The sequence below is a fragment of the Procambarus clarkii genome, chromosome 21 (genome assembly GCF_040958095.1).
Source record: "Procambarus clarkii isolate CNS0578487 chromosome 21, FALCON_Pclarkii_2.0, whole genome shotgun sequence".
NCBI classification, from domain to species: Eukaryota; Metazoa; Arthropoda; class Malacostraca; order Decapoda; family Cambaridae; genus Procambarus; species Procambarus clarkii.
The window spans coordinates 30597466-30614588 of NC_091170.1; the positions used below are offsets into that span (position 1 = coordinate 30597466).

Here is a 17123-nt window from a genome sequence, read left to right on the forward strand (position 1 = left end):
GCCCCCTCAGAGAGGTGCAGGGAGCAATGGCCTATGAAAGCTTCCATGTGTTTGGGAGCATTCCAAATGATAGAGACGTTTTACCAGAAATTTATCTGGATGCAAGTTTGGCTGGATAACCCAAATATTTGGTTCAGCAGGCTTCGGATAACTGAGCTCATACAGTATATAAATACTGTAGTGAAATTAATCATTACCAATTTGTTTTTTCCTCAACCATGCTGTTGGGCAACAGACAGATCCAGTTACTACTGTATTTTCGAAAATCCTCTGATGAAAATGATGGACTTGAGCAGAAAGGTGTAGAATATATGCAGGCGATGAGTCACAATAATGTGGCTTGAGTATGTTGACCAATCCACACACTAGAAAATGAAGGGACGACGACGTTTCAGTCCGTCCTGGACCATTCTCAAGACGATTGTGAATGGTCCACAATCAACTTTAGAATGGTGCAGGATGGACCGAAACGTCGTCGTCCCTTCATTTTCTAGTGTGTGTAGAATATATTTTTGTTCTATATTTATTGATGGCTATAACTTTAATTTGATTTGTTTTACTGAATTTCTTTCTTAAGTTTAGTTTTCCTAACTAGTGCCACAAAATTAGGCAATTTCTCATTTCAGGTAAATATTTGTAAAATTTTAGTAAATAAAATGTGTAAAAAATTAATAGCCTGCTTTTCTCATCTGCAGTTAGCTAAATGATTACTGAAAAATGGTTCAAATATAACTTATTCATTTACATTAATTTTTTTCTTTAGCTCGTGAAAATGTGTAAAATATATGCTGTAGCCCTTGGACTGAAAGGTTTAGAGACCCCAGATTCTAGAGCAACCAATACACATTAAACCCACACAATGAAGATGTGAAAATATTAAGAAGTTTCAACCTGTCCAAGACAAGATAATGGTTCAGGATGAACAAAATCACTACTTGTTCATGTCTCTAGCATGTAGGTTTAGAATTAAAAACAGTAATTACTATGGGGTAACAAGTAAACTAACCTCACAGGACTGCCATTTGTTGGGAATGATTGGCCGTTGCTTGTATATACAGACCACCTTCCGCATCTCTTCAATGGTTGGATCATTGGGAACCATGTCATAATATGGCAACTGGTACTCCTCACACCCGCCACCTGACAATATTAAATGTTTGATATTACAGTAAACTGAACAAAGTGCCTACAACGATATCGAGAAACGCTAGACGAAATTTAACTTTACTGACGATATAATTTTGCTTATTTACTCTCAACTAGGTGCTACTATACACAGCTGCCAAAGTATTTAACAAGAATAAGATTTCTCAAGGGAACTATTGAGGCAATCCGATGGAAATCAACCCACATTCCTGGACTCCCAGGCACGTGCACAGCTGACTGAACTATGATGTGTGTGCATGGAACGTCTAGGAATACTGGTTCAATCCCATCCTATGGCCTCAATATTTCCTCACAGATAAATCCCATTCTTGTGATTTTATTGTGCAATAAAGTTTCCTGTTTCATTTGTTTTTAACATTTATAAACAACAAAGAATTTTAGCAGCTGTAGCAATGTCAAAACAGTAACTAGAAGTGACCACCTGAGCACAAATTGTAACACTGCCACTGACTTGTCAAATTAGCCTGTAACAAACTATCTACTTCCTTGCACAATATTTAGGTCATGTGCCAAATTCTAACATATTACCTGTTACATTACATATGCATATACAGTACTGTACTGTATTATTTCTAGTATCCATAGATGCTATGAAAAGCAAAGAATAAAAATTAACCAATTCTATTCACTTTTTACTACAATCTAATTCAATTTACATACTTTACTAGTTTATAATACAAAATTCCTAGAATTTTTTTATTATGTAACTATTATAAATTTATTATTATATAATCATATATTATTAAGTATATTATGTAACTAAGCTATATCAAATTTCATGTATTAAGATTTGAGTAACCATGACAGAGTAATTTAAAGGGTAACTGAATGCCGTAACGACGCCTGCCCAAAAATTGTGCGTGCAAGTTAAATAACACTTCTGGCCGAGGTATTTTTTAAGCCATCGTGATCCAAGTGGTAATGCACGAGTCTGAGGAGTTTGGAGATGCGGGTTCAATCCCATTTGTATTACTTCAAGATTTTTCTCATTCCATGCACTGTTTGGTCAGTAATAGGCTCAGCTCTACATTAATGCTAAACGTCTTCTCCACTCTTATAAGGCTTACCTGTGTTACATCTTCTGGCAATCTCCCAGTACACCAGACCAAGGGCATAGACGTCTGCCCGTTTAAAGGAGTCAATGTGGTTCATGTTCATTGACTCATCCAGACACTGCAAAATAGTAGATTTTGGTAATTTGCTGGCTGCTAACTATGCAAATAATGATTATGAATAGATTTCAAATTACAATTATTAACTATAGCAAAAATACTTTTTGACAGTTTGCTAATCTTAAAAAAATTTAAGACAGTAATTAGAATTTAATCAAATTTAAGAGACTGCTAACTATATTAAACATTTATAATTACAACATAATTTTAACTCTTTAACTAACTCTAATTATTTATTTATATATATAGTATATTATATTTTTTGCAGATTGCTAGATAAACAAATAAAATTTTGGTGCACTGGTACAAACATATTTGTTAACAGATTGCTAACTCCAATAATGTATACTAAAAATATTCTTGTAATGATAATTATACTACAAATTATTTGGGACAGAACGCTAACAAGGGTCTAATCGTGAATCGTTGGCCATGCCGAGAAAAACTAAACCATCACCTGAAGCATGGCATAAAATCAAACAAAAACATTGCAAACTCTTGAAATATTTTAGTTTAACATGTCCACTATTTATATATGATATAAATAGTGAAACAAAAGATTCAACATAGTTTTTTTAAGAAATACAGAAAGTCAACAAATAATGTAAAGAGCTATTCAAAGTTTTGTTCATAAACATTTCAGCCAGTCCTGAACTTTTTTCTGTTAGATGTCTTGAGAACAACTCTTTTATACTGGCTATTATATATAAGAGACCCTACAGATTACAATAAGGAGCATCTTCCACAGCTAAACATTAATTTAAACCAGTTAATATTTACTTGCCTCAGGAGCTAAATATCTCTTAGTGCCCACTCTATTATTAGGGACAATGTCTACGGTGTCGGTGGCTGAATCATACCTCACAGCCAAACCCAAGTCGGCAATGGCACATGTACCATTCGATTTGACAAGGATATTTTTGCTTTTTAAATCTCTATGTGCAATGGCTGGCTTTCCTGAAAATACAAGACAATATTTTGAATACCAAACACATTCATTTCATCAAAGAATATACAAGATCATTTTTGTCAGTTATACAATGACAAAAAATACATTAGTACCCAAATAACTTATACATTAGTACCTATATTACTTAAAACAATTTCACATCTCACCTTTGTTACCCATGATATCCATGTGAAGATGGGCCAAGCCAGTGGCAATAGATAATGCCATGCGTATCATTCCAGCTGTATCTACCGTGTATCGCATCAAGTAGTCAAATAGTGATCCATTCTCATGGTAGTCAGTCACCAGCCACAGCTGTGTCCAAGTACCATTATCTGGCGAATAGTAAGCAGAATACAGCAATAATAAAACCATCATAGCACACATCAGTCAAGAAACTCAAACGTTTCTACAAACTAAATGGGACTCTTAGCAAGATATGATTTTTGTTTCATTCCAGTTAAGCTGAGAAGATAAAAACTTAGTTACGAAAAGCACAAATCAAGCCATAGGACTTGATAGGACTTGAATAATCAAAGCATTTTAAATAAAATAAAATAACAATTAGTCTTAAACATTAACTACAAAAGAAACCTATTCAGCTCACCATGCACAGTAGTCTAAAATCAATAGTTTTAAATTCTAGAATTCCCTGCAATTTATTTAAAAAATATATAAACTTTTAGGTGTTTTCAAGATTCATGTATTGTACCTTGAAAAAATTAATTGTTCAGGATTTTCTATATGTAACATTTTTTGTAATATACAGTATCCTAGCTAATAATCAACACAAAGACTTTGGCAACAGGAACCTTGCTATTTCAGCTATGAAGGCTTTCCTTCTGTGGAATAAGAGGAAGAACCAGTAGGAACTTCATCCTTTTGTCATACAGTATCATGCAAAAAATGCAACAGTTAAATATGTTGCATAATGAAAATCTCAACAGTAAAAAATCTGTAACATGTTAGCAATTCTCTTTATACACCGTAACATACCTTGGGACGCTATGCAATGAGATAAATTTTTATTATTAAAATGTTTTATGTATTTTATAACTGCCAGTTGCTCAAGTTTATTACTACCAGTTGCTTAAGAGCATTTACAATGTTAATTAGTAAAAAAAAAATTAGACATCAGTATATACAATCTCATACACATAATAAATTTACTAATTAGATAAATAATCATATATAAATTTTAACAAACACATAAAAATCTGTATAACAATTTTACCAAGTGCTACTTTTAACATCAATAACATCAGCATATTTCCCACATTCCTGGAGTAATATAGGAACTGTAGACAAAAAGACACAGAGTGTCACTTGCCCATTCAACATACCTTACACACTACACACTAGAACCACTACCATCTGCTGGCCAATCACCAACAGCAGCAAGACCCCCACTGCAGCACTAGACTAGGTATCCAACGCTCGTTGTAAATTGTCGCATGCAAACAAAATGTATCCTCTAGTTAAAATAGACATGAATATGCAGACGATGAGTCACAATAATGTGGCTAAAGTATGTTGACCAGACCACACACTAGAAGGTGAAGGGACGACGACGTTTCGGTCTGTCCTGGACCATTCTCAAGTCGATTGTGATCTTGACGACGAAACGTCGTCGTCCTTTCACCTTCTAGTGTGTGGTCTGGTCATCAATAGACATGAATATTGTTTTGTCTTGAGATAATGTGCAACAAACAAGAGCTTACTTACCCTTGTTGTCAGCAGCAATAAAACCAAGTAGGTTGTCATGTCGCAACATCACTGTTTGGTAAATTTCAACTTCCCGGAACCACGAACGCTCATCCCTATCCAAAATAAAATTCGTACTCAGTATTGTAAGAAAAACAAGTAGAAATGTTAATACCTGTACTGTATTAACAAGAATATGTTGCCCTTTTAGAACTTCTCATAATATGGGAAAATGCTACACATAATCATGTTAGGCCTACCCAGAAAAATAATGCCATGAACATAAGAATATAATTAAGGAAACCACAGGCCTATGTGAGGCAGCTCTTCTTTATATCTTACCCAAACTTAGTCATATGTATGTCTAACCTATGACTGAAACAATCCATTTATGGAGCAAATTACTCAGTAATTTGCTCCATAAATCAGCAATCCTGTTTCCAAACTAATATTTACCCAATTCTTCCTATTTGGTATGGAGATCAAAATTGAACTTCATAATCTAAATGAGGCCTAAGATGGGCACAATAAAGCAGCATAATATACCACACAACAAAGCTCCTCACTTACCCAGTCGAGTAAACTTCCTCACCATTCTCATTGTTTCTTGGGTATAGCATTTGCTTGGTTGATTCCTATATTATGTACTGCTATGTCTATTAACTTTCTCTTGCTAAACCTCAAGTGTGAGGTTGCTCACAGAAATATTTCAAAATACATCTCTCCTCCATTATTGTGGAGTTTTATTGTTCTGTGTATGTTATATGGACAATGTTAAATTTTGAATCAATTCATCTGATAAATTATATTTTCACTTAAGAAATTTCGCATTACTTTATTAAATGTTAGTAATTAACCTTGCCAGCCTTCTCTGAAGCACATGTAAAAGCAGCCTACCACTGTGCAATACATGTGAAAGCAGCCTTCATCTGCTAATGCAGTGCAGTGACCAGTTTTATTCAAATACAAAAGTCAAATTTATTCACACATGACTCACCTTGATGAAAATATTTTCACAGCAACATATTCCCCGCGCCATCGACCACGCCACACCTCTCCAAATCTTCCTTTACCAATAATTTCTATAAGTTGTATTTGTCGTGCAATACTTCGCTGGACCAATAATGGCAATCCTGTAAAAAAAAAAATTAATCAACACTCAACATATATAAAAAATAATCAATACTGTATTTAGTACAATACAACCAAATATTCAAAATAGCTAAAAAAAAATTTTATTATATTTTTGTTACGTTAATCACCTACATTACTGATCTTCCTCCGAGAAGCTTACCTGATCCAGAGCCACTCGAAGTTAGTTCGATAAAGTCTCTGATTGGTGTGTGTGGCCCCATGAGTGGCACCTCCGATCGGTCTAAGATTGATTCCACATCAGGGAAACCTCGCCTGATTCTTTCACTTCTTTGCTATAGATATACAAAATGCATAAAAATTTCATAAGAAAAAAAAAGAGGCTTGAATTATATTGGACATTAACGTTTATCAATACAGCTGAGACATCAAATTTAAACCTGGCTAAATTATAGCAAATGCTATGTTCATTTTAAGATTGAGCTTTAACAAATTTAACAAAACTTTAACAAATTCAAAGCATTAAGATACCTCAAAATTGTATAGAAATATTGTATAACAGAATATCAAGTGGATAATGCCTCAACCAACAAGGGTAACACACTGCCCTCAATAGTTAGGAATCAATCATTTGATCTCTCATGTCCCCACATACATACAAGAGTAGATATGACAAGAGCTCACAGGCCTCAGGAGCAAATACAACCGACAGAAAGCCATGACAAGAAACAACCGAGCCAAGAGCTAAAGCTTACCTTCTCTATCCCCCCCCCCCCCCCAGTAGAAATAGGTCTGCACAAGACATGACGAGGTAAGAGAACAAAGGATGGGAAGACTGCCTTCCTAGACTGCCAAAAAAGCTTGTGACACAGTTCCTCACAAAAGACTAATATCGGTACACAAGATGGAGTGACAGAGATGACAGGCAAGGCACTGGACTGGGTACGGGAGTGCTTGACTGACAGGAACAAAGGGTCAGAAAGGGAGGGAGGGAAATGTCAGGATGGAGAAGAGCAGAAAGTGTTCACAGGGTTTTGTCTTAGGACCATTATCTTTTTAATTTATGTAAATGACCTCACAGAGGGAATGAGCTCATACAAGTCGATGTTTGCACAGATGATGCAAAATTAATGAGAGTAAGATTTAAAGAGGACTGTAGGGTGCTGCAGGGACAACCTTAACAAACTTCAGAAGTAGACAGATAATTGGCTGCTGGAATTCAATCCAAATAAGTAAAAAAGTAATGAAAATGAGTAACGAGATAGAAGACCAGTATTTAATTATACTGAAAAGGGAAGGTAATTACAAGAAATAGCAGAAAGAGGCCTGGGAGTAGTCATAATCCTATACTAACACCAGAAGCTCATGTGAACAGGATAACATCAGAAGTAATACAGTATATGTAGTTAGCAAACATAAGAATGTCATTTAAGAATTTAAACAACAAAGCTTTCAAGTACTCACACACTCAACACTGGTTGAGGAGAGACTATGGGAACTAAACCTTGTCACTGGAAGACAGAAGAGTTAAGGGAGACATGATAATGAAATACAAGATTCTCTGAGGAATTGATAGGGAAGATAAAGACAGTTTATTAACACAGGGTACACAAACAAGGGGGGGACCAGGTGGAAACTACCCAAATGAGCCAGACACATGTCAGAAAGAACTTGTTTAGTGTCAGTAATTAACAAATCGAATGCACTAGGCAGTGATGTGGTGGAGGCAGACTCCATACACAATTTTAAATGTAGGTATAATAAGAGCCCAAAGGGCTCAGTAATCTGTACACCTGTTGATTGACAGTTGAGAGAGGTGGGACCAAAGAGTCAAAGCTCAACCCCCACAAGCACAATTAGGTTGAGCACAATTAGATGAGTACTGGTAATGTGAAACCAATACTTGAGTATGCAGCTCTAGCATGGAACCCACACTTATGAAACAAACATAAACTTGAGAAAGTTCAGATGGTTGCAACTAGATTAGTAGCAGAATTGAGAGACCTCGGCTATGAGGACAGGTTGAGAGAACTCTCCCTCACAACCTTAGAGGGAGAGAAGAAACAGAGGAGATATTATAAATATGTACAAGATCTTGAGAGGAAGAGATAAAGTGGATAAAGGAAGCCTAATTAAATTAAAAAGAGGTAGGACAAGGGGACAGCAGTTGAAGCTGAACCTGCAATTGAGTTGAAGAGTTATAAGGAAGTTCTTGTTACCTGTACAGGTGGTAGTCAAATGGAATGCATTGAAGAAAGAGGTTGTTGAAGCCAATTCCATAGACAACTTTAAAAAGAAATATGATGAAAAGGTTAATATTGAGAGGGGGTAATTAGCACACCAGGTACAAATGGCTCGGAGGTTGGACATAAAGAGGTAGATCTCACTTTCCTGTGGTCACTGATAGGTAAGCACACATGCACATACTGTACAGGCAAACACTTATTTTGATTTACTTCCAGCAGTGAATAATTTGAACAAAAACATTAGGTTTTCAGATACAAACTTTTAAGAAATAAATGCACAGATAGCATCATTTACCCCTTTTTAATTTTTTCTCATTTTTCAAATGTCTTTAGCAAGATGAGTCACTTGGTCTTTGGTGAGAAAATGAGTCACTTGGCCTTTACTGAGAAAATGAGCCACAAGTCATTCTGCATAACAAAATTCAAACATAAAAATGAGCAAGTACAATATTTGGAGTACCTGTACCTTGCGATGGTGCCAGTAGCACATGACAGCCACGAGGATCACCGTCAGGAGGAGGGACATGGCCACGGCACCAGCTAACGCCAAATCGCTCCATTTCCATACAGAACTTGCTGCACAATAAACATAAATATGTACACTCATCTATAATGTCAAGACACTACGCGTTCTGAACAAGTACTATATAACACATTCACAAGTTATAGATGATAATGCACTAATAACTAAGTCTGGATAGAAATTATGTATTGTATGCAGTATAAATATTTAGCAAACACATCTACATTATGCTAAATTAGCAATCAACAAATATATTAATTTTTCAGTGTTATGGTTTTAGTAGTAAAAAGCTAATATTGCTAGCCTATCACGTCCTAAACAGACACAAGAGGAAAAAACTTGGGACAAGCTTCTACAGTCAATAAGGAAAAAATGAACTGTACAACTTACTCAGTATATAGTTGCATATTCTTGTGCATGTGCAAGTGTTCTGTGCATGTGTGTGTGTTTGTGTGTGTGTGTGTGTATTTTTATTATCCAAATGAGACCGTGCACAATATGCATGCCTCTTTAAGTACAGTATACAGTATAGATAACGTCAAATGATGACGGAATAAATTTTTGCCGACAGTTAAACATCAGAAAATTAGAATTCTCTCACATACAATCCTGTTTCCTATATAGTAAGTGTGAAGCATTCAAGAAAAACAATTTAGCCAACAAGAAAAGGGATATTTGTACAGCCACGGCAAACTAGGAAACCTTTCATCAGTGGAAATACTGTACCTCAGTATGAGACTTAAGCTAAAATTATGCACCAAATCTTTTCTTTAAAAATAATTCCATAACTCTCTTAAAATTTACTTTGAAAATTTAAGAAATCAAGCAAGAGCAATTATATTAGTAATGGGTTCCACATATTGAACTTGTTTATAAAATATCACTCAACATGTGAATACATACACTTTCATTGAATACATAAATTTCTCCTTTTGCTTGCTAGGTTCTTTACAACCCTATTCAAACTAACCACTATATTAGTACAACACACTTTCTACTTCAGCTACTAATGCTTTAGTTGTTTAATCTCCCTCCCAACAAACATTTACCTGTACTGTATATAAAAGAAACTCAATTGGAGTATGTACACACATCCTTTTCAAACGGATCTAAACTTACACCCCGAGTATTCCAATGAAGAAGATCAGTCACACAACCTCACTATATCACTGGTCTCTACTGTTTACATCCCAAATCTAATTTGAAACGTGTCTTGCAAAAGTTTAAGTTATCGTCTGGCAAGATTAACTACTTCTTACATCCTTTTTTCAAACATTTTCCCCATATGCAATCAATCTTATCCACTGGACTATTCTCCACCTTGAAACTATAGTCACGTACAGTGTACGATTACTGCACATAAAGATACGTTTAAAACCCAGTTCCTATTCTTCAGCTTTTCCCCTGATAGTTTAATGCTATCTTGCAACTGCAGTATTTCACACCCATTTATTACTCAACTTAACAAGTTTCAATATAAACAATCATTCATCTGACTGCCCTCAATTCTATCCATGCCCAACACTAATACTTATCCCCTGACATGCCCAAAATGCTATGTTAGTGGCATTTGCAAGAATATAAAAGTTGGGTGTGAAAAAGGCGCACAGTAAGTAGTTATCAAAAGAAGGCTCCAAGTCAGGAAGATTAAAAAAAGATAACCCACTGTACTTTGTTTTTAAATATGTAAACAAATAAATTAGTAAATAAATAAGCAGTCTTTTACTTCTCTAGTGCTTATTATTTAAATATTATTTATAATCTGAATTCAATTTCCTAACACTTGACTTCACTTTCAAATTTTTTAAAAAATTTGTGTAAATTTCATAGAATATCTAAATATCCATTTTGAATGTCATCCTCAATTTATTTCCCTGACATTCCCTGTTTAACTTATCAATAAATGCCTTGTAATATACAAGAAGTCCTTTGTGTGGCATTGTGACTGATTTACTCAACACTCGGTTACTCAAGTCAAGTTTCATTGGGTCTTATCCATAGCTGGATGGGTGACCATGAACCCTCCTGAAAAAGCAACAAAGCCTTCCTGTCCCCAACAGTGAATACCGATTCCCATATAATTAAATGACTCTTCATGTTGACTTATGTGTGCACATAACTGGTTATCAAGAAAAAGCAATAAGCAAGGATGAGTATAATGAACAGAAAGTCTATGGTACAGAATATTCAAGCATTTCATTACATCATTCAGATCACCCACGTGACAGCAAAAATACACAAGATGAGTAATGTCAAATGAGCCCGTCTGCCGCACAACCTAGTCGTCTGTACGAGCCCGTCTGCCCCCACCACCTAGTCGTCTGTACAAGCGTCTGCCACAACACCTGGTAGTCTGTAATAGTGTCTGCAGCAACCAACTGGCAGTTCTCAGGAATGTATAGCCCCCCTTCATGTATTGGGATCACTTTTGCAACCCCCCTTCCAAACTATAAGAGACAAAATAGGTTCCCATTTATTGTATTTATTAACCCTTAAAGTCTGACTATTAAAAGAATTGCATCTCTTACTGAAAACAAAAGACTATCTTCACAGCCACAACATAAGGTTACCTTCTCTTGTGGTTTGCCTGGTGCAATATTGAGTTAGGGTGGGGTGTAGGGTCTGGTCTGATAAGTCTCCGCCTCTAGGGTACATGTTGACACATGTTGACACACAAGTTGTAACAACTTTCATGAAAACTTAATAACAAGATGTAACAATTTTGTAACAAGGTAACACTAGGGACCGTCATGCTTTTCAACGGACATCTAGCTTTTAAGCTGTACATCTCCAATTACCACAGATTTGGACTCAAATTCTTCATTCCCTGTGATTATGAGACAGGAATGGTGATAGACTTGATGCTTTATTCCGGCACAATCGTAGACATTTCCAAGGATGATTCTCATAGATTTTTTAGGCAGTGTAGTAAAGATGCTGATAGCTCCACTGCTGAACAAGGGCCATATTTTATATGCAGACAGCTATTTTACAGTAATAAGACAGTCTCTTATTAACTGTATTTCTGCTTTGAACAGTACTCTTGAGTGTGTGGCAGAGTAGTCATGAGGGAGGAAAATGCTAGTGTTTTACCAAACAATTCCAGGTGAATATCAGCTAAGTGACAAAAATGGTAGCATTGTGTTGGAAAGACAGGCACAAAGTGACAAACATTCAGATTGGTGAGATGGTAGGTAGTGGAAATGTAAATCACACAACAAAATCACCCATATATAAACCAAATTGCGATTAGTTGATAAATGTAACATGATGATTAACGTTGTTGAATGTTTGTGTAAAAGTGTCAGGAGGAACAAGAAACTTTTCCACCTTGTTGACATAACCATGCTGAGCAGTTACAAAATTTATATGGTGAAATCAGGCCATAGACCCATTATGTGTCTGTGTGTGTTTAGTCTTGCCATTATGTCACAACGGGCTCGTACAGTTTGTCAAGAGCTACATGATGGAAGCAAGGGCATAGACAGTCTAACAATGGATCATACTGCTTCAGACTGTCTTTCAAAGATAGCTTTCTGATACGCCAAATTGAATACATAATTTCTACTGGAAAAAGGCACAAGGAGCACGTAAGTACTTTGTCTCTAGGACCACAGAGAAGAGGCCAAAGGCATAGAAGATGCCTTTGCCCGAAACGCATTGCGTAATAGTGGCTTTAGGCATTGTATGTACTAGCTCTATCTATATATCAATCCATTAATGTAACATCACTTGTATGTATATACCTTACCTGAATAAACATCTGAATCTGAATCTGAATCTGAAGATAAGTCAGTATTTGGTGTAAAAAGTTTGGCACTACATTGTGCACTGTAAACTGCTAATGAGATTATCACACTTTCCAGAACTTCTGAGTGTCTCATAACAGAGTAAAAATAGTATAGTGAGTGTGAAAGTGTGTACAGCATTATAACAGCAAAAATAACTTTGTAATTTACTGTAAATAAATCATTTTGGTGCGCATATTAGTGACACCGCTTGCCAGCTCCAGGTGGCCCCAGCTGGGCAAAATAAAATTTTCTGAATCGATTTCTTCCTGCACTCTAGGGGTTTGTCATGTTGATTGGCTGCGCAGTTGAGAGGTAAAGAAAGATTGCCAAAAGTAGAAGCAAGCATTTCATAACTGCAACCTATCATAGGCAACCAAACAAGTAACAAATAACTTCTAATCTACTCTCTCAAAGTGCCACTCAAAGAAGTGTAATAAAATGGGAAAATTATCACTTATCTAAACATACAAAAGCAGAGCATAAAAAGAGATAACCAGAAATAGGAATCCTGAGATAGGAGCCAATATAAGTTAGTTCACTGACATTTATTAGTTAAGGGAGGAGGATTAGAGAGGATCTGAAAAAAAGACAACTCTAAGGAAGTTGCAAGTGGATCATCCAACAAATTGTGTCCGCAATTGAAGTCACCCTATAAAAATTAGTTCTCATAGAAAATCTAACAGTACTGTACTCTAAAATGGTAGGGTAATGCTTACCATGAGCTATGGGATGGAAAAGTTCTAAACCTACAAACAAGAGTCAGAAATCATCACCTACTGAAGCTGTGTAAATAAAAATATATGGCAACAAGAAGGGAAGTGGGGAGGGGTAAAGCAGGTGGTGATCTTGGTAGTTAACATTAGGTAATAATGAGACATTCATGGACTCGGATGAGTGAAGGGCCGTCGAACAGTTATTAAGGAAGAGCTGGGTACAAATGTGAAAACTGAAGGTGGTAGAGCCGAGGCTTAACTTGTGGTGTACATGCTGGTCCAGCATGAGACAGGGAAGGAGGAAGACTTGACCTAACCTAAACTTCCTTATATCTTAACCCTTGCCTAATGTAGGTAAAGCTAAGCCAAAACAAATTAGTAATTAAAGTGACAAATATAATACATAATTTCATCATGTGCAGACAATTTTTTTTGCATTATATGTATACACACATACTGTACATATGTATACACACTGTATATATGTATACATACATACTATATATATGTATATACACATGTATATAGTATATATTAATTATTATTGATTATGTGGTTAAAACTTGGATAAAAATTTTACTAGAAAGTAAATATTTTGATCTTCATACAGTAATATTCTCTTCAGCAGTTTAGAGACTGAATATTTCAGTTTCTTTTATTTATATTTTCATCTGTAGGATTTTATCACATACACTGTATATATATATGTATGTTGTGTAGTTATGTGCATGTATACAGTAGGTGTGTGCTTGTGTGTGTACACACACACCTATTAGTAATAAATAATAATTTGATAAAGCCAAGGCAGCCACTGGCATATTCTAAAACTAACACTTCCAACTAAATCAAAGAACTATGTAAACAAAAATATATGTACTCATTCACTTTCCTAATAGCCTGGAAACAATTAAACAAACTGAATTTTGAATTAAAATTCAACACGAGAATAACACTAACAAGCAGCAAAACAGACGGCATCGATTATGACCAATAAAAACAGCTGGAGACAAGTTATACTCTAAGGTCAAACATACTCCCCAGCCCACAGACGGTCAAAAACTAAACCAAGATCAAACAGACAAAACTTGAAGACAAATTATAAAACCCCCAAAAAATATGCATGTACAGGCAATACAAATTTAAATAAAATTACATAACTGCACAACTATCCCACAAATTTTTTGAATAACATTTTGCATCTACACAACTATTTCCATATTGTAATGCATAAAATTTGGTTTAAATTCATGGATTGCTATGAATACCAGAAGTACATGAAGATCCTTTAATTGCTGACTCGCACTACCTTCATGGCACACACCATTCAAGAGTGAAATATTATGAACTTAAAATATATAAAATATATTACTTAAATCTAGTGTCAGGTGAGCTGATAGTATGTGTGTGTGATAATGTTAAATTTAACCTAATTAGGTTGATCAGTTAAATTTGTTGGCAGAAACACTGCATTAAATAACAGCCATTCGTTTTAGCATAGCAAACATTTTGTCCAGGCTTCCCATTCAGCAAAGAATGGCCAGTGAAATTATACGGCAAAGAAATAAATATTAAGTGCGTGTGTGAACCCACTGACGTCATCGTGTAACTGAAGCTCTCCACACTATGTTCCAATTCACCTCTCATACATGGTATAAAAGGCTTGATGAAATGCAGGAATGCCCCTTACATGCATTATAATCCTTTCAACACCAAAATAAATTTAAAGTACGACAGTATGTCTAACCAGAACACAGATGACCAAGCACCATATAGAGTAAAAAGCATACACGAGTCAAATTGAAGTCTTAAGTTAAAAACAAGATTATTATTATTATTACTCTCTTGCTACAGATCCTTGGAAAAAAAAAATACTACTTAAACTAATGCATTTTGGCATGCATGTGCAATTTTGTCTTACATTAAACCAAAGACCTTCCCCATACTATTCATCTAAGCTTCTACAATGGTGCTTGAAGGATGACTTATGACACATCCCAGATCTTATATGCAGAATAATAATCTTCAATTCAAAATCCATGCAGCAGTTCCAAGTTGTTCAAGTTAGTTCACGTGAACTACAAAATTACTTTGTAATCTTCATTGCATGCAATTCATTAACTATTTTGTTGGCTCATGTAAAGCAGTCACCTGACCTGTAAGACTTAACAAAATAAACTTCAGCAATCACATAGAATTATGTTCATGAACTATCATCTAAAAAAAAAGCAACAATCATCTATCAACATAGTTTCTAACAAGCTCATGAAAAATGTTCTGGCGAGGTGAATTTATCATGTAAAAATTAAAACCATTTAAAATATTTGCACAAAATATAATAAATGTAAGTCTGATCTCTAGCTCCCCATTATCACGGCTGATATCCACATATGGGATAACCACTTACTACAAAGTCTTACACTGTCGTTCAATCGCCACAGAAATGAGAAAAAAATGTACTTACTAGTAACAGAAGCTAATAAAATGCCAAAATGAGGATGACAACAGATACCCCAGACAGAAAAGGAATAGTGAGAAACTATAACAGGGAAGATGTACAAAATACTGAAATATATATAAGTCAGACTTTGCAAGATTGTGTTTTATTGCATAAACCTAAAGCTTACCCAATAATGCTGCCACTACGTCATTCCAATCCTGTCGCCTAACACATTTTTTTTTTAACTCGCATGAATTCAATGAAAAATTTTTCTTAGGGCATGAATACTATATTTGTATTTAAAAAACAAAATGCTTATAAGGCTTAAAGAAAATGAATCAGCTTCATGTTAAGCAAATCATTAAGGCTTAATGTGTCATATATATTATGTATACTACTGTAAATCTTTAGCAGAAAAAAAAAGAACAAGTTAGTTAGTGTATTTTCATAACTCTTAAATTAGAACTTTAAACATTAAGTTGTACTGTTTGCATTTGTTTAAATGTTTAAAGCAATAGCAATTAAAAAAAATAAATGAGATTTCCAACTGGAAAATAAATTATATTTCCACTACAGTATTAATTAATCTCTACAAAATGTAATTGTACCCACATATTATTTTGTATCTACAAAGAGACAATAACAGAAACCAAAAGAGATTCAGAGACATTGGCTTGGATTAACAAAGTCACCATATGCCAAATAAATGTGCAAGTCCCACAACATGTACAGCCTGCAGATCCCAACATGTAGGCTGGCAGCGATCCAGACATTTACACAAATGTGAGACCAGACAGTTCCTGGCGACTCAAAATTCATCCCATGCCACCTCACCTCCTTGTCTGGGAAGTTCAATGGGTTCAAATAGGTAGTTGAAGCTGATGAACTGGTTACATTTGTCCTCCTTACAGCAATGTTCTTTCTGATATGTTGAACCATACAGAGGCAGCTTTTTCTCGCTGCAGGTGGAACTAAAGAACACTTCCTCTCTGCAGTTACGGTTTAGTCTGTGAGACAAGTGGGCCTAAATAGCTTAAAAATTATCAAACCACTATAGTGTATGAAGCACAGGAAACAATTTGAAAGTCAAATTCTCCTAATATCCTACAGCAAATACATACACATACCAATGAAAGGACCTTTCATTCAAACAAGATAGTCAATGCTTCTAGCCAATATGCCACAAAACAAGCAATGCAGCATGAAGATTTTCATATTAAATTCCCAAGAATCCTTGAAAAGCAGCAATCAAAAGCATGACCAAACAAAGAATAATCTCTTGTATAAAGCTAGTCTATATAACCAAAAGAGCTAATTAATTGAATATTA

At 35.2% G+C, this 17123-nt stretch overlaps 1 protein-coding gene across 8 annotated transcripts in view; it reads right to left on the minus strand.

Annotated features, from left to right (window-relative positions):
* babo (TGF-beta receptor type-1 babo) overlaps positions 1-17123 on the minus strand; it is an 83951-nt gene that overhangs the window by 18495 nt on the left and 48333 nt on the right. For 2 of the 8 annotated variants that reach the window (XM_069328254.1, XM_045746395.2), the window contains 9 exons: positions 16629-16801; positions 8791-8906; positions 6287-6419; positions 5990-6125; positions 5014-5108; positions 3456-3623; positions 3124-3296; positions 2235-2340; positions 1007-1140 (listed from right to left, as the gene is read on the minus strand). In XM_069328254.1, the coding sequence (XP_069184355.1) occupies positions 1007-1140; positions 2235-2340; positions 3124-3296; positions 3456-3623; positions 5014-5108; positions 5990-6125; positions 6287-6419; positions 8791-8906; positions 16629-16801 (1234 nt within the window). The remainder of the gene's footprint in view (positions 1-1006; positions 1141-2234; positions 2341-3123; positions 3297-3455; positions 3624-5013; positions 5109-5989; positions 6126-6286; positions 6420-8790; positions 8907-16628; positions 16802-17123) is intronic. The other 6 variants (XM_045746398.2, XM_045746394.2, XM_045746393.2 and 3 more) reach the window with 4 other exon arrangements.